Source organism: Phyllobates terribilis, unplaced genomic scaffold (genome assembly GCF_046119375.1).
Source record: "Phyllobates terribilis strain yellow unplaced genomic scaffold, ASM4611937v1 Scaffold_5__5_contigs__length_657084704, whole genome shotgun sequence".
NCBI classification, from domain to species: domain Eukaryota; kingdom Metazoa; phylum Chordata; class Amphibia; order Anura; family Dendrobatidae; genus Phyllobates; species Phyllobates terribilis.
The window spans coordinates 392,726,472-392,749,143 of NW_027362765.1; the positions used below are offsets into that span (position 1 = coordinate 392,726,472).

Genomic DNA, 22,672 nt, shown 5'->3' on the forward strand with positions numbered 1-22,672 from the left:
ATAGAAGGGATCCTAGGGGCACGGCAACTGCGGCATGCCACCCGTGCGCCCAAGTTCACGCTGATCATGGAGGGATCAGGCTGCAGAAGGGGACCGGCCCCAGACTAGTGGAGGACTACAAGACTCAGCTAGCAAACCGGAGGTTGCGGTATCTTCATGTGCCGTAGCCAAACACCACACATATTCGCTGAAAAGGTGGCCATATAGGACCAAGGGGACAGACCGGACGTCGCCCGACAGGGCCCGCGGCCAGTAGCTCGGGACACTGTGTGAGGCGCAGGGCAGGAGGGAGAGAGCCAGCGCAGAGAGACGACCTGGGGAGGTACACAAAAAGGGGTCCCGATCAAGTGCACCCAAATTATCTGAGAGTTGGCTGGATCACTTTCCCGGAGGACACAGGACGACGTGGGCGGTTATAATCTGGCAGTGGTAACCTGGAGCATCTTGATACCTCTGAGTAAACACTTGAAGACTGCACCCCACTGTGACCTTTACTTAATTGCTGCGTCACCTGCCTTGTACTACACTGTCCCTGCCGACAACATCTACCTCATCAAATCACCATATACTGCCCTGGAGCTTAGCTCTGCCCGTGGAGAGCTGAACCAACTCTGCTTTGTCACCATCAGCCCCAGTGGATCTGCACCGCAGCGGCGGCCCCATATAGCCGTATACCACAGGTCACAAACTTTATTCCCCAAATTGACTTTCCCTCTTCTTTATTTGACCGCCCGGGGCCACGTACCGGGTCACTGCCACCATGACTACCCTAAATAGAACCGACCGGCCTGGCTACCGAGTACCCCAAGGCCCCAGGGGGTGCGTCACATACCATTGTATAGGCATACAGCTCATAAGGTCCCAAATATTGCACAATGTACATAATTGTATATTAGCTCTATGTATTAGAAAGCATAATGTACATATGAAAAAAGGTATGGTGATGTATACCGACTAGGTTGAAGCCATTCGACACTTTTTTTGGCCATTAAAGGGAAAATGGAGTTTTATGGATATATTTGAGCTTTTCTCAGCATAGTTGATGCATGTAAGGCTCAGATGCAACGTGCACAGATCTTTACATCCAGCGCTGTCTCATGGTAACTTCATCTCTTGTTACTAAGCAGCAGACTGCGCATATTCAAATGCTGTGCAAACAGAATTGCTAAGAAATTATGCATCAGAGAGTCTGAGAAATTCCCCACTGAATAATTACACCAGAAAACTCTGGATTTTTTATACATACAGAGATTACGATACAATGGGGAAATCGAGACTTGAATGACATTACTACATTACTGAAACATACAGTATCTTTCAGAATCCAACATGCTAAATACTAAATCAGGGAATGCGTGCATTTTTATTTTCACCCGAATGAATATGTGAACACTTCAAAATTAGATAGAAAGACCCCTATTTATACATATGCATATTAGCTCTTCTTTTTCATGCTTCTATTCATAGGGCAGACGCAGTGCCCTGTATAGATGAGCGAATGTGGCGCCCCTGAGGGTTCTGTCGCCACAGAGATACTGCACCTCACCCCGAGGTGTGGTGTCTCCCTTCTCTCAGGTAAGATGGGAGTGCTGCACGGAACCCCAGGAGGGGCAAGACGCAATGGAGTTTTCTGCTGAGCCCTGGCCCTGGCTGGAGTAGGGGGGGAACCCAAAGTTAGGGGGAACCAATAGTGGGTGTGGGTAGAGTAAGCACTGATACAGTAGATATAAAAGAGAAGCCATTAGTAGTGGAGGAGGTCAGTTTTTAGTGAGGGCTGTTCAGAGGAACAGTCCGTGAGCAGAGGCTCAGTCAGAGCTCTGCTCCACAGGTTAGGGCCCAGGATAGAGGCCCCGGAGGGGAGCAGGGAGTAGGCTCTGTTCTACAAGAGGATCCCAGGGGGTACAGCACGTGCAGGACGGCACCCATACGCCCCGCTCCTGCCAGGTGTCAGGAGGGATCGGTTGCTTCATTCTAATCTCCAGCGGGTCAGGTTGGTCCCGGATCCGACGTACAGGAAGGACTTCAGCATACCCGAGCGGGATTGAGAGTGGGCAGCGCAGGGCAGCGGTGAGAAGGACCAAGTGTGAAGACGGTCAAAGTAGGAACACGAGAAAGTGGGTTCCACCAGGCATTCCTAAGCTGCTTGAAGAAGGATTGAACCCCTGCCCGGTGAACGCAGCGCGACGAGGGAGACCTTCACCTGTAAAGTGCACTTGTGAATTGCCTAAGAACTGTAAGTAAAATCTTGGACGCCTGCATCGAACAGCCTCTGACTGTTTCTTCACCGGCGCCATTCTTCCTCCCCCGCACTACAACGCCCAGCGCACCATTCATCTATTTTACACTGCCCTGAGGCCCGCTCCGCCTGTGGGGAGCCGTACCATCTTTAGCTGCCCTGACATCTGCCTCAGAGGACTGTTGCAGTGCTGGTGATCCTCTCCAGACACCACAGGTGGCGTCACAAACTCTTTGAACATTTACTAATAATCGGTATCCCCTTTTGTGCACTGACCGCCCTGGGCTAGGCACCGTGATAACCCCAGTGATCTGCCACCGGCCCCTGGGGGCGAGTCACAAATCAAATTCATTTAAATTTTTTTCAAATTTGCAAGTCCCAGAAAATTGAAACAATTTACCATTCGATTTCTGCGAATCACCCAAAAATTGCCCGTCACCGTGTAATTTACATATTGTAGAAAATTGCATCCACCACAGAAGGCTCATATGACATCAGGCGCAACTGCGCAAGCTTCCCCATCTATCATATCACATGGCATAGCGCAATTGTCAGGAGAGACTATCATAGCCTGTATAAAAGTCTAGGCAGGGAATGCAGGAGCCAATTTAGGCTGACCTCAGATCGTAAATGGACGTCAGAGCTTACAGCTCAGCATACAGAGACAGGAACAGAAATCCCTAAAACATTGGACAAATAATAATAATCCAGACGGTCATTTTTTGCATGACTGTAGCACTGAAGATGAGTGTAGTAGTCTGTAGGTAATACAGAGATTCAATTAATAGGGGGAGAGAGAGATGAGAGGTGCCAGCAGCAGTGCTACACTTCGTGTGATTGATCTTTGATATGGTATAGTATAGATGGTCCTGCTGCATTTGAATTACAACTGTCCATTTTTTTTTCATTCTTAGTGCATTAGAAAGCAGCAGCAAGCTAAAACATTTTTTTCACAGGAAAAACAAAATCAGAAACCAGCGTCAGTTAAAGACAGTTTGCTTGCTTGTCAATGTGCTTTTAGCATTTCCTGTGCAATCCTCTTTGTAAGGGTGAATAATTGTTTTCTAAAAATAAAAAATAAAATTACTAAAAATCCTGATATTTTACTGAAATTGTCTACCTGACAAAGTGTGTGTGTCCCTAACAAAAACGCATTCTTGCACATCTGTTTTACTAGTCAAATTTTACATCTGTGTATGTCACACTAATACATTGCTCTGGTGCATGTGTTGGCTTTTTGGATATATTCCTACCTATCAGTTCTTATTATGTCATTTTTGGGAAGGAGATGGAATTTTGTTAAATAGAAAATAAACGATAAAAATATATACATTTAACTGTAGATGTCTGTTTTTGCACACCTGCTTTACCAGTAATTTGACAACAGTACACACCCCACTTATATTATGACCTAGTGCCACATTTTCCTTTCTGTACATGTAGCTACCTACCTAACATTTTTTATGCCCGTTTTGGCAAGAGTTGAATAATTGAGATTGAAAAGATTGTCAAAAGTTATTCACAGTCTTGTACATAATGTAATGTTCTTGTGCCTTACAGCTTATTCCCCAATAACATAATACACAGTTTGACCTACGGATTTCGACCTTCAAATGTCTTTAGAAACTCACTTTGACACCATTTAAGGATTCAGTTTTTAAAATAAGTTTTCACAATGAAAATACGCTCCTCAAAACTATATCTGTACATTGTTAACAAATGAAGAAGGAGTGAAATGCAAGCACCACACAAACTACCGACGCACAGAAAGGATTGCAGCAAGTCTATCTTGTAGTGGAGACAACCGATGGGATGAGACCACTCACAGTAAGGATATCACTGTCGCTGAGGTTCATTGTACTCTCACTTCTCATGAACCAAAGTATGTACTGTCCAGTACATACTGATTATGCCAGTGACAGTATTCCTGGGTTATACCAGCCACAATGCTTCACAATTATACAAGACATATTGTTTACCAGTCATAAGCATTAAACAGTAGCTGGAGTTACTGAGAATACATGAGCTCAGTTAGTGTATAAAAGAGGAAAGCATCCAAGCAATTTCCCTGTACAGTATGGGAAGCATAGCTAAAGGTCAGCATACACTGAAAAGAACACTGCCTACAGTCAGACATGACAGTGGCTCGGTGACTACTACAGTGAAGCATGGCAGTGGCTTAGTGATATCTACAGTGAAGCATGGCAGTGGATTGGTGATGTCTACATTGAAGCATGGCAGTGGGTCGGTGATGTCTACAGTGAAGCATGACAGTGGGTTGGCAATGCCTACAGCGAAGCATGGCAGTGGCTCGGTGATGACTACATTAAAGCATTGCGGTGGCTCGGTTATGTCTACATTGAAGCATGGCTGTGGCTCAGGGATGACTACAGTAAAGCATGCCAGTGGGTCTGTGACGACTACAGTGAAGCATGGCGGTGGCTCAGTGATGTCTACAGTGAAGCATGGCAGTGGATCAGTGATTACTATAATGAAACATGGTGGTGGATCAGTGATGACTACAATGAAACATGGTGATGGATCAGTGATGCACTGGGGGTGCTTCGATTCCTTTGCCACAGGAAACCTGCAGTGTGTTAATGGTAAAATGGATTCAACCAAGTATCAGGAAATCCCAGGAGAAAACAACATGCTTTCTGTGAGGAAGCTGAAGCCTGGGCGTCATTGGACCTTCCAATAGGTTCAAATATCCCAAGCATACCTCACAGTCCACCAAGACCAGCTTTCAGAAGAAGTCCTGGAAGATTCTAGAATGGCAGTCACAGTCGCCTGACTTGAACCCTGTAGAAAATCTTTTGCGGGATTTGAAGATGGCGGTTGCAGCACAAAAATGCAAGAATATTAGTTGCCTGGAGGCTATTACCCATGAGGAATAAGGTAAGATTTCTCAGCAACATGCCAGAAGCTGGTGTCTTGCCATGCATCATGTTTGCTGTAGGTCCTAGCTGCCAAAAGAGATCTATTAAATACTAAAGGCGCTTGTCATGAAGAGGCGGAATAATTCTGAGACTGCAGTAGTCAGTTATAGTGTTATATTGTGATAAATTTAGAGAATCAGTAAAAAGTTTGTAAATTTTGCTTATAAACCTAATTTGCCATTGGGGTTGAATAATTTTGATTGTAACTGTAATTTTTGCCCTTTTGCACAACCAATTTTCATAGGTATTTGCACTTTTGGTCTACAGCATATAATCATCTGTAAACTAGCAGCAGAATGTATAAAGTTCAGGCAGTGCAACATTTCCAAGGGCACAATTACTTAATGCGCCATCCATCCTCGCAGCGCAACGATGGTGGCAGTGTTTTTTAGATGCTGATGCAATAAAAGGTCACGCTGGAACACAGTTCAAGGCTATAAGGATATAAATGATCTGTACGATTACTGACACCCAATACTAAGTGAGAAGAGATGGTTCTGCCGAAGGATTTCATCCTGCTACATATCAAAATCCTATTCAGAATGGGTAAAAAATTGCAAGATGCGAAATTGTTTCCTTTTACATTCTATTGCTCATTTGTGACAAGAGTATCTAAGGTTTGAGATATCAATACGACCAGCTTGTACTATTGGTACAAAAAAAATGATTACTTTTTGCATTCTTACATTTTATAGGACCCAAAGATTGATTATTGGTTCAGGGCATACTACTGTTTTTCATGCTATTAATGGATCCCATAATAGCCAGCAGTGTCGGTCTGGGGTGCCAAGGACCCACCAGTAACCAACTCCAGTGCCTTATTTTTTGCCTACATGCAAATGTGACATTATTCTCAATCACAAATTTATATAACAATGAACTGGGTAGATTGTTAAATGAATAAGATGTCGCCTTTGTCTTTACATAGTGAATCAAGTGTAGTGTGCCAAGTACTGCTCATATAAGAGGGTGGTGGCCCACCGGAGGATTCTCCTGTTCTCCTGTGGGCCAGTCCAAGCCTGATAACCTGTGCCCTGTCCGTCATATGAAGCAATTCATACAAAAAATATTAATCTGCATCAAGTCTTTTTGGAATCCATTATTTTACAGAACCTCACATTAGCACTTTTATGCTACTGAGAGATCCAAAATAGCTTTGACAAGACTACAATAAATGAAAAGAAACAGCTACATTATGTGACCAGAACTCAATGTGATTTTTTTTTTTTTTTTGCATCCAGCAAAATAATTCCTTACATCACAAAAAATGCACACAGTGATGTCACTGCATGGGAACAATTCATAAATAATTGTGATGTCACAGGACAGTAATCTTGGCCACATCGTATCAAAGACAGAACAGATACTGTAAGCGATAATAATGTCATACCTAATAGGAAGGACCACAGTACAGGGATAATAATTGTACTATTATACTGTATACAAAAAATAATAAAAGGTATAATGCACACAGTGATGCCACAGTAAAGGTAAAGGACACTGCTATTACCTTATGAAGCCCCCCAGGGGCTTAGGTGTGACTGCAAGTTCTGCACCCCTTATAGTCACACCATTGACAGTGACGTCACAGAATGTGCTAATGAGCACTGAAGTCATCGGAAAGGGTAATTGCACACAGTAATGTCACAACATAGGATTAAAAGGACTGTCGAGGCTTAGGATATTAGTGACCCATCCGTTACACAGTGATTAGAGCTGTGCTGTTCCGCTTCTTACGCTGTTTACAGCTGGCCACTGCTGGGTATACCGAGTGTCGGACCACCTCTGATCTGATATTGATGACTCTCTCTGTTTCCTCATAATAATATTGCCCCCCTGTGCCTCCTTATAATTTTATAGCACCATATAGTAAAAATGCCCCTCCATGCCTCCTTAATGTCCTCCTGTACATCCTTATAATAATGACCCCATTGTCCCTCCTTATAATAATGTCCTCCATGTGCTTCCTTATAATGATTCCCCATTGTGTTTACTTTTAATAATGATCCCTTGTGTGCCTCCTTATAATAATGACCCTCATTGTGTCTCCTTTTAATAATGACCCCCATTGTGTCTCCTTTTAATAATGACCCCCATTGTGTCTCCTTATAATAATGACCCCATTGTCTCTCCTTATTATAATGGCCCCCGTGTGCCTCTTATAATAATGATTTCCCATTATGTCTTTTTAATAATGACCCCCTTGTGCCTCCTTATAATTCAGTTATATGAAAAAGTTTGGGCACCCCTATTAATCTTAAGCTTAATGTTTTATAAAAATTGGTGTTTTTGCAACAGCTATTTCAGTTTGATATATGTAATAACTGTTGGACACAGTAATGTTTCTGCCTAGAAATGAGGTTTATTGTACTAACAGAAAATGTGCAATCTGCATTCAAACAAAATTTGACAGGTGCATAAGTATGGGCACCTCACCAGAAAAGTGACATTAATATTTAGTAGATCCTCCTTTTGCAAAAATAACAGCCTCTAGTCGCTTCCTGTAGCTTTTAATGAGTTCCTGGATCCTGGATGAAGGTATTTTTGACCATTCCTCTTTACAAAACAATTCCAGTTCAGTTAAGTTTGATGGTCGCCGAGCATGGACAGCCCTCTTCAAATGATCCCACAGATGTTCAATGATATTCAGGTCTGGGGACTGGGATGGCCACCCATTGTGCCTCCTTATAATAGTGACCCCCCATTGTGCCTCCTTATAATAATGACCTCTCATTGTGCCTCCTTATAATAATGACCCCTCATTGTGCCTCCTTAATAATGACCCCCCATTGTATCTCCTTATAATAATGACCCTCCATTGTGCCTCTTTATAATAATGACACCCCATCATGCCTCCTTATAATAATGCCCCCATCATGCCTCCTTATAATAATGACTCCCATTGTGCATCCTTATAATAATGACCCCCCATTGTGCCTCCTTATAATAATGACCCCCCCATTGTATCTCCTTATAATAATGACCCTCCATTGTGCCTCTTTATAATAATGACACCCCATCATGCCTCCTTATAATAATGCCCCCCATCATGCCTCCTTATAATAATGAACCCCCATCATGCCTCCTTATAATAATGCCCCCCCATCATGCCTCCTTATAATAATGCTCCCCCATCATGCCTCCTTATAATAATAACACCCCATCATGCCTCCTTATAATAATGAACCCCCATCATGCCTCCTTATAATAGTTATTCCCCATTGTGTCTCTTTTAAAAAAAACACTCTCCATTGGGCATCCTTTATGCCTGCAAAAGGAGATAAAAAGAAAATAATCACCTCACCCCGCTAACACACGAAACCCATAATATCATTTATTGTGAGAAAAGCCTCCATCCCTTCTTTAAAAGCTGTTATAGTGTTGGCCATTACTACCTCTTGTGGACGGCATTCCACAGTGTGACTGCTCGAACTGTAAAGAACCCTTTAGTATTTAGATACCAGAATCGCCTTTCGTCTACACATAACGAAAGTTCCCTGATACTTTATAAGGTAAATGGAAGGAATAAATCATGTCCCCGTCCTTTGTATTAACCACATGCATTTATACATATAAATGAGATCTCTTCTGAGACGTCTTTTTTTATACAGTAAAAAAGCACTACTTTTCCATCCCATGAAATAATATAGTTGCTGCTAGTGATCCTGCTCTATCTTTTCTGAACCTGGCTTTACCGAAACATATATAAAGTATTCAGCTAATCACACAAACAAGAAAATGACAAAAAAAATAAATAAATGTGTTTTTATTTTGGAGGGTGATACAGTTGAAACCAGAAGTTTCCATACACTATATAAAAAGAAACATATGCATGTTTTTCTCAATATCTGACATGAAATCAGAATAAACCTTTCCCGTTTTAGGTCAATTAGGATTACCATCATTTTTAATATTTGCCAAATGCCAGAATAATGAGAGAGAGAGAATGTTTTAAGGCATTTTTATGACACACTGCAAAGTCAAAAGTTTACATACACTAAGATTACTATGCCTTTAAACAATTCTGGACTGCCCATATGATGATGTCACGTGTTTGAAAGCTTTTTGGCAACATCTGAGTTAATTAGAGACACACCTGTGGATGTATTTCAATGCACACCTGAAACACACTGCTTCTTTGTGTAGCATCATGGGAAAGTCTAAAGAAATCAGCCAAGATATCAGAAAAAGAATTGTGGACTTGCACATGTCTAGCTCATCCTTGGGTATAATTTCAAGATACCTGAAGGTGCCTCGTTCATCTCTCCAAACAATTATATGAAAGTACAAACAAGATGGGAATGTCCAGCCATCATACCGCTCAGGAAGGAGACGGGTTCTGCGTCTCAGAGATGAACATGATTTGGTCTGACATGTGCATATTAACCCAAGGAAAAAAGAAAAAGACCTTGTGAAGATGATGGCAGAAGCTGGTAAGATTGTGTCAATTTCCACAGTGAAACAAGTACTGTATCAACATGGACTGAAAGGCCACTCTGCCAGGAAGAAGCCAAAACTCCAAAAGAAACATAAAAAAGTCAGATTAATGTTTGCAAATGCACACAGGAACAAAGACCTTAATTTCTGGAGACATGTCCTGTTGTCTGAAGAAACTAAAACTGAACTTTTTGGGCATAATGACCATTGTTATGTTTGGAGGAAAAAGGGAGAAGCTTGGAAGCCTAAGAACACCATCCCAACTGTGAAACACGGGGGTGGCAGCATCATGTTGTGGGGTTGTTTTGCTGCAGGAGGGAGTGGTGCACTTCACAAAATAAATGACATCATGAGAAAAGAAGATTATGTGGCAATACTGAAGCAACATCTCAAGACATCAGCCAGGAAGTTAAAGCTTGGGTGGAAATGGGTCTTCCAAATGGACAATGACCCGGAGCATACTGCCAAAAAGGTAACAAAGTGACTTAAGGATAACAAAGTCAATGTTTTGGAGTGGCCATCACTAAGCCCTGATCTCAATCCTATTGAAAATGTATGGGCAAAGCTGAAAAGGCTGTGAGCAAGGCAACCTACAAACCTGGATCAGTTACACCAGTTCTGTCAGGAGGAATGAGCCCAAATTCCAGCCAACTATTGTGAGAAGCTTGTGGAAGGAGATCCCAAACGTTTCACCCAAGTCATTCAGTTTAAAGGCAATGGTACCAAATACTAATGAAATGTATGGAAACTTTTGACTTTGCAGTAAGTAATAAAAATGCCTTAAAACATTCTCTCGCTCTCATTATTCTGGCATTTGGCAAATATTAAACATTATGGTATAATCCTAATTGACCTAAAACGGGAAAGGTTTATTCTGATTTCATGTCAGATATTGAGAAAAACATGCATATGTGTCTTTTTATATAGTGTATGTAAACTTCTGGTTCCAACTGTACATTGTCCCTTCATTTCCACTAAAACATTTAAATTTCAGGAAAAAGACAACATAAAATATGGCAACAAAGTAAAGTTAATAACAGTAAACCCCTGAGGAAACCATATAAAACATTCTTCTAAGAACAGTTGATGCCAGAAGAAAAGTGTTGAGTGTGGGTGGGTGAGGTGCGGTATTATTTATTGTATGCAATGAGTTACTAAACTTCTACCAATGCAAGGTCCGGTAATTACAGAACAATGCGTCCCCTACCTTACCTTTCTATCAATGCAGGCTACTGAGCGCCCAGCAAACCGATTGACAACTCCCCTGCGGATATTGATTTCATCGCTCAGTATATCTTCCCAGCGGCCATTACGAAACTTAAACAGCTTGTCAGAGTATGTGGCCATACCTGCAAGATAAAAAAAAAAGTTGGCGATAAACAAAGGGGTCAGCTGCTGTTCTCTTCATCATATTCTTCAAAACAGTGCACAATACCTCCAAACCACAACGAGCGCCCCTGAGATCCCATGTACAGACAGACTATCATATAGTATGGACAAGATATGTCATAAATGCCTTGAGACCCACATGCATCTCAAAAATAGTGCCCCATCGCAAGGTGCCAGGAACGGGGCATTGGCAAACATGTGTACAGATATCTCCATTAAGCCCCCGAATACTCAACTATGCCCCTAAATCAGTGTTACTGTTTATAGGAAGATTGACCAATGGAATTCCAATGTACAGATCTTTTGCTCACTTCCGAACACCATGTTTTTGGGGAAAGGCGATATCTGCGGGTTCAGCCAACTTCAGTCTAATGTATATTGGGGTCTTTAAAAAGCAAAATTTCTCCTTTCAATTGCCATCAATTGCTAACCATCCACCCACCAGGAACAGTTTTCGCACTTGTCAACTTTTTAGAATTGCCGTCTGGGAGGTGAGAGATTGCAGTGCCAAAATATTTTCCATACAGCCACATATTTTTCACCAACAACCTCCATACCCCGACCATTCCCCTCTTCACCACATACATGAACTCTGAATTTACTTTTTGGGGGCAATCAGCAGTGTTGAGAGATTTGCCTACTCCTCCAGGAGTTCATAAGTTCCACCTTTTTTTCCAAGAGCCTCCATGACATTCCGGGAGGATTGGTTTGTATCTTTTCACATGAATGAGCTTAAAGATGACGGATGTTGCACAAGCTCAGACATTTGACTGTATGTAGCGTGGTGCTGGCTGCGCCCCTGTGGTTAGATGTTAATCTGTAATGGTGGGTTCACAATTATAAAAATATTAAATCTATAAAATATAAAAAAAGTCGATATAAAAATATTAAATATATAAAATATAAAAAGTTGATATAAAAATATTAAATTCAATACATACACTGGTATGGATTTTTGGGTGGATTTTTTTTTTTCACTTTATCAACATTTTTTATGTTGGATTTTTTTCCCAGTGTGGCATTTTTTGACCATCTTTTTTACCCATAGGCTTTTTATTTTTTTAGGCTACATTCCCACGATGAGCTTTTGGTGAGTTTTTGATGTTGCAGATTTTCAGCATCCATTAAGTGAAACAGGTTACTAGAATTTTTTAAAAAATAAGCAGTGTCAAAAACTTACCAAATACTCATCGTGGGAATGTAGCCTTAAAAAAAAACTGCAAAAAAAAAAAAAAAACTTGGGCAAAAATACTGCCAAAAAAGTGTGTGTGAAAGTAGCCTAAAAATGTACATTTTTGGAGCGGGTTAATTTTTATATATTTTGAATGCCTTACATAGATATACAGTGTGGGAAATAAGTATTTGATCATTTGCTGTTTTTGTAAGTTTGCCCACTGACAAAGACATGAACAGTCTATAATTTTAAGGGTAGGTCAATTTTAACTTTGAGATATAGAATATCCCCCCAAAAAATCAAGAAAATCACATTGTATAAATTAGATAAATTTATTTGCATTTTGCAGTGAGAAATGAGTATTTGATCCCTCTGATAAGCAACACTTAATACTTGTTGGCAAGCCCAGCAGTCAGACTTTTTTTGTAGTTGATAATGAGGGTTGCGTACATGTTAGGAGGAATTTTGATCCACTCCTCTTTGCAGATCATCTCTAAATCATTAAGATTTTGAGGCTGTCGCTTGGCAACTCGGAGCTTCAACTCCCTCCATAAGTTTTCTATGGGATTAAGGTCTGGAGACTGGCTAGGCCACTCCATGACCTTCATGTGCTTCTTTTTGAGCCACTCCTTTGTTGCCTTGGCTGTATGTTTTGAGTCATTGTCTTGCTGGAAGACCCAGACACGATCCATCTTCAATGCTCTTACTGAGGGAAGGAGGTTATTGGCCAAAATCTCTCGATACATGACCTCATCCATCTTCCCTTCAGTACGGTGCAGTCGTCATGTCCCCTTTGCAGAAAAGCACCCCCAAAGTATAATGTTTCCCCCACCATGCTTCACGGTTGGGACGATGTTCTTAGGGTTGTACTCATCCTTCTTCCTCCAAATATGGCATGTTGAGTTAATGCCAAAGAGCTCAATTTTTGTCTCATCTGACCACAGCACCTTTTCCCAATAACTCACAGAATCATCCAGGTGTTCATTGGCAAACTTCAGACGGGCCTGCACATGTGCCTTCTTGAGCAGGAGGACCTTGTGGGCACTGCAGGATTTTAAACCTTTAAGGCATAATGTGTTACCAATGGTTTTCTTGGTGACTGGTCACAGCTGCCTTGACATCATTAACAAGTTCCCGAAATGTAGTTTTAGGCTGATCTCTCACCTTCCTCATGATCAAGGATACCCCACGAGGTGAGATTCTGCATGGTGCCACAGATCGATGTCGATTGACAGCACCAACAGTTGTCTCCTTCCTACCCAGCATCTTACTTATGGTTTTGTAGCCCATTCCAGCTATGTGCAGGTCTATGATCTTGTCCCTGACATCCTTAGAAAGCTCTTTGGTCTTGCCCATGTTGTAGAGGTTAGAGTCTGACTGATTAATTGAATCTGTGGACAGGAGTCTTTTATACAGGTAACTGTGTAAGACAGTTGTCTTTAATGCAGGTAACGAGTTGATTAGGAGCATCTAACTGGTATGTAGGAACTAGAACTCATAATGGTTTGTAGGGGATCAGATACTTATTTCTCACTGCAAAATGCAAAAAGATTTTTTTGGGGATATTCTATCTCTCAATGTTAAAATTAACCTACCCTTAAAATTATAGACTGTTCAAGTCTTTGTCAGTGGGCAAACTTACAAAAACAGCAAGGGATCAAATACTTATTTCCCCCACTGTATATGCCTCACACCAGGTGCTGATCGGTGGAGCGAACTTAGTTCACTCCACACATGGCGGGTTATGCACTTCTGGCAGCAGCAACCAAAACTTGTCGTGTCAAAGCCCGGCTGTACCTCATGATGCACTAGAGGGGCACTAATGGACAGCCATGACAGCACTTGGCTGCCAACTTGGTACTTCTGTGAAGCCCAGTCACAGGTTGAGCTTCATAGGATACCAACATTTTCCCTAAATACTTTTGTATTGCACTATATAGATCAAGTCATCAGGTGAAAAATGGAAATGGTGGAAATCGCAGGTGGAAATGCCCTAAGTCAGTGCTGGCGAACCTATGGAACGCGTGCCAGAGGGGGCACGCAGAGCCCTCCCGGTGGGCACGCGCGCCATCGCCGCAGCACTAGCGCTACTGGATCAGGCCCGGAGGGTGAGAACTCTGAGACCGCCGAGTGCCAACGCCACCCCCGCTACTTCAACTAGATGTGCGTTCTCGGACATACATCTAGCTGAAGTGTATTGCAGTGCGCGAACTTGCCAGGCCCGTGCGCCACAATACACACTGCTGGCCAATCAGAGGCCAGAAGCTGGCAGCGTACAAGCGACTGAGCACATGGCAGTGATGTCATTCGCCCCGTCGCTAGGACGCTGGAGTCAGCTGCCAGCTACAGGAGAGGACGCTACGCGGGAGAAGAAGGAAGGTGAGTAGGAGTGTTTATTATGTTTTTTTTTTTTTTTAATATTCGATGCACAGTGGCGCCAGAAGGCTGGGGGGAGCATATATACATAGACTGGGGGGAGAGGGAGCATATATACATGGACTGGGGGGGAGCATATATACATGGACTAGGGAGGAGCATATATACATGGACTAGGGAGGAGCATATATACATGGACTAAGGGGGGGGGCATATATACATGGACTGGGGGGAGAGGGAGCATATATATGTAGCACCCTGAGGATTCGACTGCTACAGGGGTATTACACCTCAAGCCAGAGGTGTGGTATTCCACTCCCGGGTAAGGATGGAGTGTGGAACTGAGCTCAGTAGGCTGCATGCACTACATACATCCCATTTCCGGGGGACAGACCAATGGTACTCCCACTAGAGAAATGTGCAGGTACGACAGCGTCTGTCCCTGGCTGGAGTGGGAGGGGGGTGGAACATCCCAGTAGTGTAGGGGCAGATAGGGGGAGCAGTCTGGGTAATGCTAGGAGCTCATTGGGTGCTGGTCACCTGAGCTCACACATAGAGGGAGTATATAAGGTGGGAACCATCTTAGAACAGGGTCTTTTATAGAGGTTTGGTCCGACAAGCAGAGCAGCTCAGCCAGCTCCAAGGCCAAGAGAGTGAGAGAGAGGAGAAAAGAAGGACCCAGAGGGGGAGAAGAGGGAACTCCAAGAACCCAAAATCAGACCAGAGGGTGAAGAGTTGGCACAAGGGTACTGGATCCCAAGCTGGTGGAGGGCACTAATCCTTAGCCAGAGACCGGAGGTCGTGGGCAGGATCTGCCACGACCACCCACTAAATCCACCCGGAAGGCAAACCAAGAATAGGGTCAGGGAACCCAGAGACAAGGGTTTTACCAACAAGAGGCCCGAGGGAGCCGGACTTAGGTGGATCCCTGGTGGGGAAGGCCAGAGAGAAGGACAAGTCAGAAAGGGAGCTCAGGAACACGCTCCAGAATCACCTGGGGGTTGGCCGAGTCCAGGACCTGGTGGACGCAGCACGGCTCGGGTGGTCACTCAAGGCCGGAGTGACCAATACAAAAGCAGTAAGTAAAAACCCTGAACTGCACAGCCCGACTCTGAGTTTCATTACCATCCTCACTGCACCTCCACAACCACCATCCTCTGCAACTGACCCCCTGAGGCTATACCCCTCCCGTTGGGGGTTATACTACCTGAGCTGCACACACACCACCAGCCTCAGCGGACCCTGCTGCAGCGGCGGCCGTAGTGACCGCAAATCAATGGGTGGCGTAGTCGACACTAAAGAACATCCAGTAACATCTGTAGGACTGCCACACACTGAGCTTGACACCCTGGGCACGGACCGGGTCACCGCCACTCGGAGACTACAACCCCCATCTGATCCGGATCCGGGTATTCCCCAAACAACACTGGCCCAGGGGGCGCGTCATATACATGGACTGGGGGGAAGCATATATACATGGACCGGGGGGGAGCATATATACATGGACTAGGGAGGAGCATATATACATGGACTAGGGAGGAGCATATATACATGGACTAAGGGGGGGGCATATATACATGGACTGGGGGGGAGCATATATACATGGACTGGGGGGGAGCATATATACATGGACCGGGGGGGAGCATGTATACATGGACTGGGGGGGAGCATATATAGATGGACTGGGGGGGAGCATATATACATGGACTGGGGGGAGAATATATACATGGACTGGGGGAGGGCAGCATATATACATGGACTAGAGAGGAGCATATATACATGGACTAGGGAGGAGCATATATACATGGACTGGGGGAGGGCAGCATATATACATGGACTGGGGGAGGGCAGCATATATACATGGACTGGGGGAGGGCAGCATATATACATGGACTGGGGGGTAGCATAAATACATGGACTGGGGGGTAGCATATATACATGGACTGGGGGGTAGCAGCATATATACATGGATTGAGGGAAGGCAGCATGTATACAAGTATGGGGGCAGCATATATACAAGGATGGGGGAGGGCAGCATATATACAAGGATGGGGGAGGGCAGCATATATACAAGGATGGGAGGAGGGCAGCATATATACAAGGATGGGGGGATGGCAGCATATATACAAGGATGGGGGGATGGCAGCATATATACAAGGATGGGGGGGCAGCATATATACAAGGATGGGGGAGGGCAGCATATATACAAGGATGGGGGGAGGGCAGCATATATACAAGGATGGGGGAGGGCAGCAAATATACAAGGATGGGGGGAGGGCAGCATATATACAAGGATGGGGGGAGGGCAGAATATATACAAGGATGGGGGGAGGGCAGAATTTATACAATGATGGGGGAGGGCAGCATATATACAAGGATGGGGGGAGGGCAGCATATATGGGGGCATATACCAAGATGGGGGTGAGCACATTCTTTATTTCTGCAGTCTCATACCCCTGCTCCTTTCTGTGGCTGCTCTATACTGCGCTCGCCTGCTCTTTGTATCAGTTGTTTTTTCTAAACTAAAACCTCAATATTTAGGTTAAATTGCCGTGTTGGCACTTGGTGATAAATAAGTGGCTTTGGATTGCAGTTTGGGCACTCGGTCTCTAAAAGGTTCGCCATCACTGGCCTAAGTGAACTAAAAAAAAATTGCATTTAAATTAAAATAAATAAATAAATTCAAAATGCCATATAGAAAAAAAATGTAAACACCAGAATTGCTGCTTTTTCATTGCAGACCTCTCCTAAAAATGCAATACAAATTCATCAAAACGATGAATGTTTCCCACAATGGTAGCAATAAAAATGTCAGCTCGCCTGACAAAAGTCAATTTCACACACAGCCCTATCAACAGAAAAGTAAAAAGTTACAGATATTAGAAAATGGCAACATTTTTTTTACAAATTTCTGGACTTTGTTTTGCAACCACATAATTAAAAACTAATAATAATAAAAAAAAATATATATATATATATATATATATACACATACAGTACAGACCAAAAGTTTGGACACACCTCATTTAAAGATTTTTCTGTATTTTCATGACTATAAAAATTGTACATTCACACTGAAGGCATCAAAACTATGAATTAACACATGTGGAATTATATACTTAGCAAAAAAGTGTGAAACAACTGAAAATATGTCTTATATTCTAGGTTCTTCAAAGTAGCCACCTTTTGCTTTGATGACTGCTTTGCACACTCTTGGCATTCTCTTGATGACCTTCAAGAGGTAGTCACCGGAAATGGTCTTCCAACAATCTTGAAGGAGTTCCCAGAGATGCTTAGCACTTGTTGGCTCTTTTGCCTTCACTCTGCAGTCCAGTTCACCCCAAACCATCTCGATTGGGTTCAGGTCTGGTGACTGTGGAGGCCAGGTCATCTGGCGTAGCACCCCATCACTCTCCCTCTTGGTCAAATAGCCCTTACACAGTCTGGAGGGGTGTTTGGGGTCATTGTCCTGTTGAAAAATAAATGATGGTCCAACTAAACGCAAACCGGATGGAATAGCATGCCGCTACAAGATGCTGTGGTAGCCATGCTGGTTCAGTATGCCTTCAATTTTGAATAAATCCCCAACAGTGTCACCAGCAAAGCACCATCACACCATCACACCTCCTCCTCCATGCTTCACGGTGGGAACCAGGCATGTAGAGTCCATCCGTTCACCTTTTCTGCGTCGCACAAAGACACGATGGTTGGAACCAAAGATCTCAAATTTGGACTCATCAGACCAAAGAACAGATTTCCACTGGTCTAATGTCCATTCCTTGTGTTCTTTAGCCCAAACAAGTCTCTTCTGCTTGTTGCCTGTCCTTAGCAGTGGTTTCCTAGCAGCTATTTTACCATGAAGGCCTGTAGCACAAAGTCTTCTCTTAACAGTTGTTGTAGAGATGTGTCTGCTGCTAGAACTCTGTGTGGCATTGACCTGGTCTCTAATCTGAGCTGCTCTTAACCTGCGATTTCTGAGGCTGGTGACTCGGATAAACTTATCCTCAGAAGCAGAGGTGACTCTTGGTCTTCCTTTCCTGGGGCGGTCCTCATGTGAGCCAGTTTCTCTGTAGCGCTTGATGGTTTTTGCAACTTCACTTGGGGACACTTTCAAAGTCTTCCCAATTTTTCGCACTGGCTGACCTTCATTTCTTAAAGTAATGATGACCACTCGTTTTTCTTTACTTAGAATTTGTATTATGGCAAGAAAAAAGCAGCTAAGTAAAGAAAAACGAGTGGTCATCAATGAAACCAAAATCACAACAAACTGTAGCGGAATTGTACTTTTTTTTCAACGATTTTACGGCACTTGTAATTTTCACATTTTCCAGTAGATTATATGTTGAAGTCAATGGTGGCATTTAAAACTACAAATTGTCCTGCAAGAGCCTTCATACCGCTATCAAGGGAAAGCCAAAAAAAAAAATCGGAGTTTGATGGGTTTTTCCAATTTTATGGACAACTTTTCTTTTTTAACTTAAAAACTTAAAACTTTATTTTTGGCTAAAAATGATATTTGAAATTGGGTTTCATTAAAATTTTTTCACTGTTTGACACCTATACTCCTGTGTTGCACTGTCGATTTCTGGCTGCAGACTGAGTTAACTGAGAATCTGTCAGTGAGTTCATTCAGACAGCCCAATAGTTGAGTTATTAACTCTTATCTGACTTTTTCTGAGCTACACTCAGCTGATTTATGACCACAGACCACATCACAGTTGAATGTTCAGGGAAACAAAGTGCTTGCAAAAGTAAAACAGTGCAACATTTTTAATGAAACCCCATTGCAAAAAATGAATTTTGGCACCCAATACATGGATTTATGTAAAAAAAAATTAATTAATTGTCCACCTCTGGGTGGACAACCCCTTTAAGATAAAGAAGTTAGAGTGTAGACCTGGAAGCCGGAGACGTGTAGGACACGGCCATCCGAGCACTTGGATTCCTCAGATTAACAGCCGATCAGTAAATTCGTGTAGCTGTATTGATCTGTGAGACGAACACTTTGGGCCTCTCTGCCGTAAAGCACCGGCCTGTCACTGCCCCCCTGAGCGTACAAGCTGGACAATCCCACTTCTACGGGAATCTATAATTGAGACATCCTCTTAAACAAAGTGGAACGTGTTATCTATCAGTGAGCGGATACAAAGCAGCAGTTATTTACCTGCGAGGTAAAAATCTCATCAAACCAATGGGTCTATGTATTCTTGCCCATCGTCTACCACCCCATACAAAACAAAAGTCCAATTTGGTTTATATGCCCCGTAGTTTTTTAACTCTTTCTTGGACATACCGTATAAATTTGAAGACAATGCAGAGTAAAATCTAAAGTCTGAGAATAGGCAAAAAGCCACCTGGGTCCAGGGGTATTAGAGGTAGTGTAAGTTTCAGGAAACCTCAAAGGAATCCAAAAGGCATTAGCAAAATAAGGCTGCCTTCTTACTGAAATAGTGCCCCTTTTGTCCATGGTTGTGTCTGGTATTGCATCCCATTCACTTTAAAGCTGCAATTCCAAAATGGAGCCCATGTGGTGCTGTTCCTGGAATAAGAAGCCATGCAGCCCCTCCTGCAGGGCCCTAATACTTTTCCTTGTAGTGCATGGAATGTATTTGCTGCTCATAGTGGTAAAAAGGGGTACTACAAGTGTATTAATTCCTTGTTCTTGGCATTCATAACATTGTATGTGTGATTATTTTAACAATACCCTGTTATTACTAATCATAAACACTACAATAATTGGAATTGGGGGTTCTAGAAAAAAAATCCAGATATACTTATATAAGCTTGTAAGGCTGTTATTTCTCAAGGCATATATTTTTTCAGGATTTCATTGCATGTATAGTAGGTGAGATCTGAGGACGAAAAGATAGATAGATGGATAAATAGATAGATAGATGATAGATAGATCGATACATACATAGATACAGTTGTGCTCAAGAGTTTACATACCCCGGCAGAATTTTTCTTTTCTTGGCCTTGTTCCAGAGAATATGATGCGTTTTTGCACTTTTGCATTGCTTTCAACCGTGACAAATGCATTCACCCGGAAATGTAATTTTAACATTTTACAACCTTATCTGGCCATGTGGTGTGTGAGACATGATCAGACACATCCTGTTTCATTTATGTGAAGGAGGGACTCAAAGTCACTAAGCCTATTTTTATAGGGCCATCAGGCGGCCTTTACTATTCTTAAAGTGCCAGTAGTCGACCCTCACTATTCTTAGAGAGCCATCAGCTGGCTATGCTTAGGAGTGGGTCTCCTATACTGTTATTGCGTACGCAGTGAGTGGCAGGGCTGCCCAAAATTTGGACGCACCCCAATACCCCTTTGAAGAGACTTAGAGGAGGGCCTCCTGAAAACAATGTTCCCATTATTAGGAAGAGGGTCCCCCATACTGTTTGCCTATGCAGTGAATGCAAGGGCTGACAAAAATTTGGAGGTACTCCAATGCCCCTTGGAAGAGACATAGAGGGCCTCCTGAAAAAATGTTTCCATTATTAGGAAATGGGTCTCCCATTGTGCTTGCCTATGCAGTGAATGCAAGGGTTGCCAAAAATTTGGAGGCACTCCAATGCCCCTTGGAAGAGACATAGAGGGCCTCCTGAAAAAATGTTCCCATGATTAGGAAGTGGGTCTCCCATAGTGTTGGCCTATGCAGTGAATGCAAGAGCTGCCAAAAATTGGGAGGCACTCCAATGCCCCTTGGAAGAGATGTAGAGGGCCTCATAAAAAAATGTTCCCTTTAGAAAGGAGCGGGCCTCCTATACTTGTAATGCCCATGCACTAAGTGTATGGGCTGACAAACATTTACCCCTGGGGGTATAAATGAACATACTGTATCTTTTTTTTTTTTTTACGGGCATCATAAACATCCTTTAAAAAAATTATGTGGGTATTGCATCATTGTTGCATCATGAACCCTGGTGATATGGTGGTGGAGGATGAGGATGAGGAGAAGGAGGAGGACAAGAGCAAATGGCCAAAAGCAGGAAGCGTATACTCATGTGTGGGTGTGAAAAGGTGCATGGGAATACACCTCCCAATAAAAGACACTGGATTTGAGTTTATTTTACGCTGCTATCATTCGGTGGTTTCCAAAAAAAAGGTCATAAACTTTAACTACCTCAATAAGGATGTCCAATCACCATAAAAAACTGCGTTGCATAAACCAGATTTTTTTGAAAAGAGGATGTGAAACAAATAATATTAAAAATTATTTATTTTTTATTACATCAATCTAAAATTTTTTAATAAAAAGCATAGCGGAGCAGTGACCTATCGATCCCATGCAAAAAGTCTTCCAATTGATAGATCATAGTAATCATATATTGTATTATTGCACAACAAGGAAGGGGGGAAAAGTTGATGTAAACATAAGACCAATAAATATATTATATATCACAATTCATGTAAATATTTGTATAAATATATATATCACCTAAAAGAAAATTATTCTTCCCAACCATATTCTATCAATTGGATGAATCTAGTATTAATAGCAAGTGTAGAAGTAGCCTTCCATTCAACAATGTATCATCATTTACATAGCTCTCCAAGAATTTATAATGGTGTGACCGGTGGAAGTAAAAAATCTATTAATTACAAGTGTAATGATAGGCTACCATCAGTCTCCCCATTCTAGTTATCATGACAATATCCTGGAATGATCATGATCATACAAAAACAGCCAATCTAAAGGAGGTCCAAAAAATACACTTAGGCTGTGTGCCCACGTAGCGTTTTTCAAGCGTTTATGCTGCGGAATTTCCGCAGCATAAACGCTTGTGAAACGCTAGGTAATCCACACCCCATGGTCCCCAAGGGGATTCCGCATGTTCTATGCACATGCTGCGGATTTTTCCGCAGCGTTTATGCTGCGTACAAAAATCCGCAGCATGTCATTTAATTTTGCGGAAGCGCAGCGGAACTCCCGCCATTGACTTGCATTGAGACGCACAGAAACCGCGACTGTACATTTGTACAAGCGGCTTCTATGCGTCTCTATGTGCGGATGGTACCCAGTTCTGGAGGAGAGGAGACTCTCATCCAGACCTGGGTACCATTGTACCTGTAAAAAAAGAATAAAATAACAAATAAAGTTTATAGTCACCTGTCCG

At 42.7% G+C, this 22,672-nt stretch overlaps 1 protein-coding gene across 4 annotated transcripts in view; it reads right to left on the reverse strand.

The window, feature by feature from the left end:
* CRTAC1 (cartilage acidic protein 1) overlaps positions 1-22,672 on the reverse strand; it is a 751,919-nt gene that overhangs the window by 372,550 nt on the left and 356,697 nt on the right. For all 4 annotated transcript variants that reach the window (XM_073684992.1, XM_073684991.1, XM_073684993.1 and 1 more), the window contains exon 4: positions 10,825-10,961. In XM_073684992.1, coding sequence (XP_073541093.1) covers positions 10,825-10,961 — 137 coding nt within the window. The remainder of the gene's footprint in view (positions 1-10,824; positions 10,962-22,672) is intronic.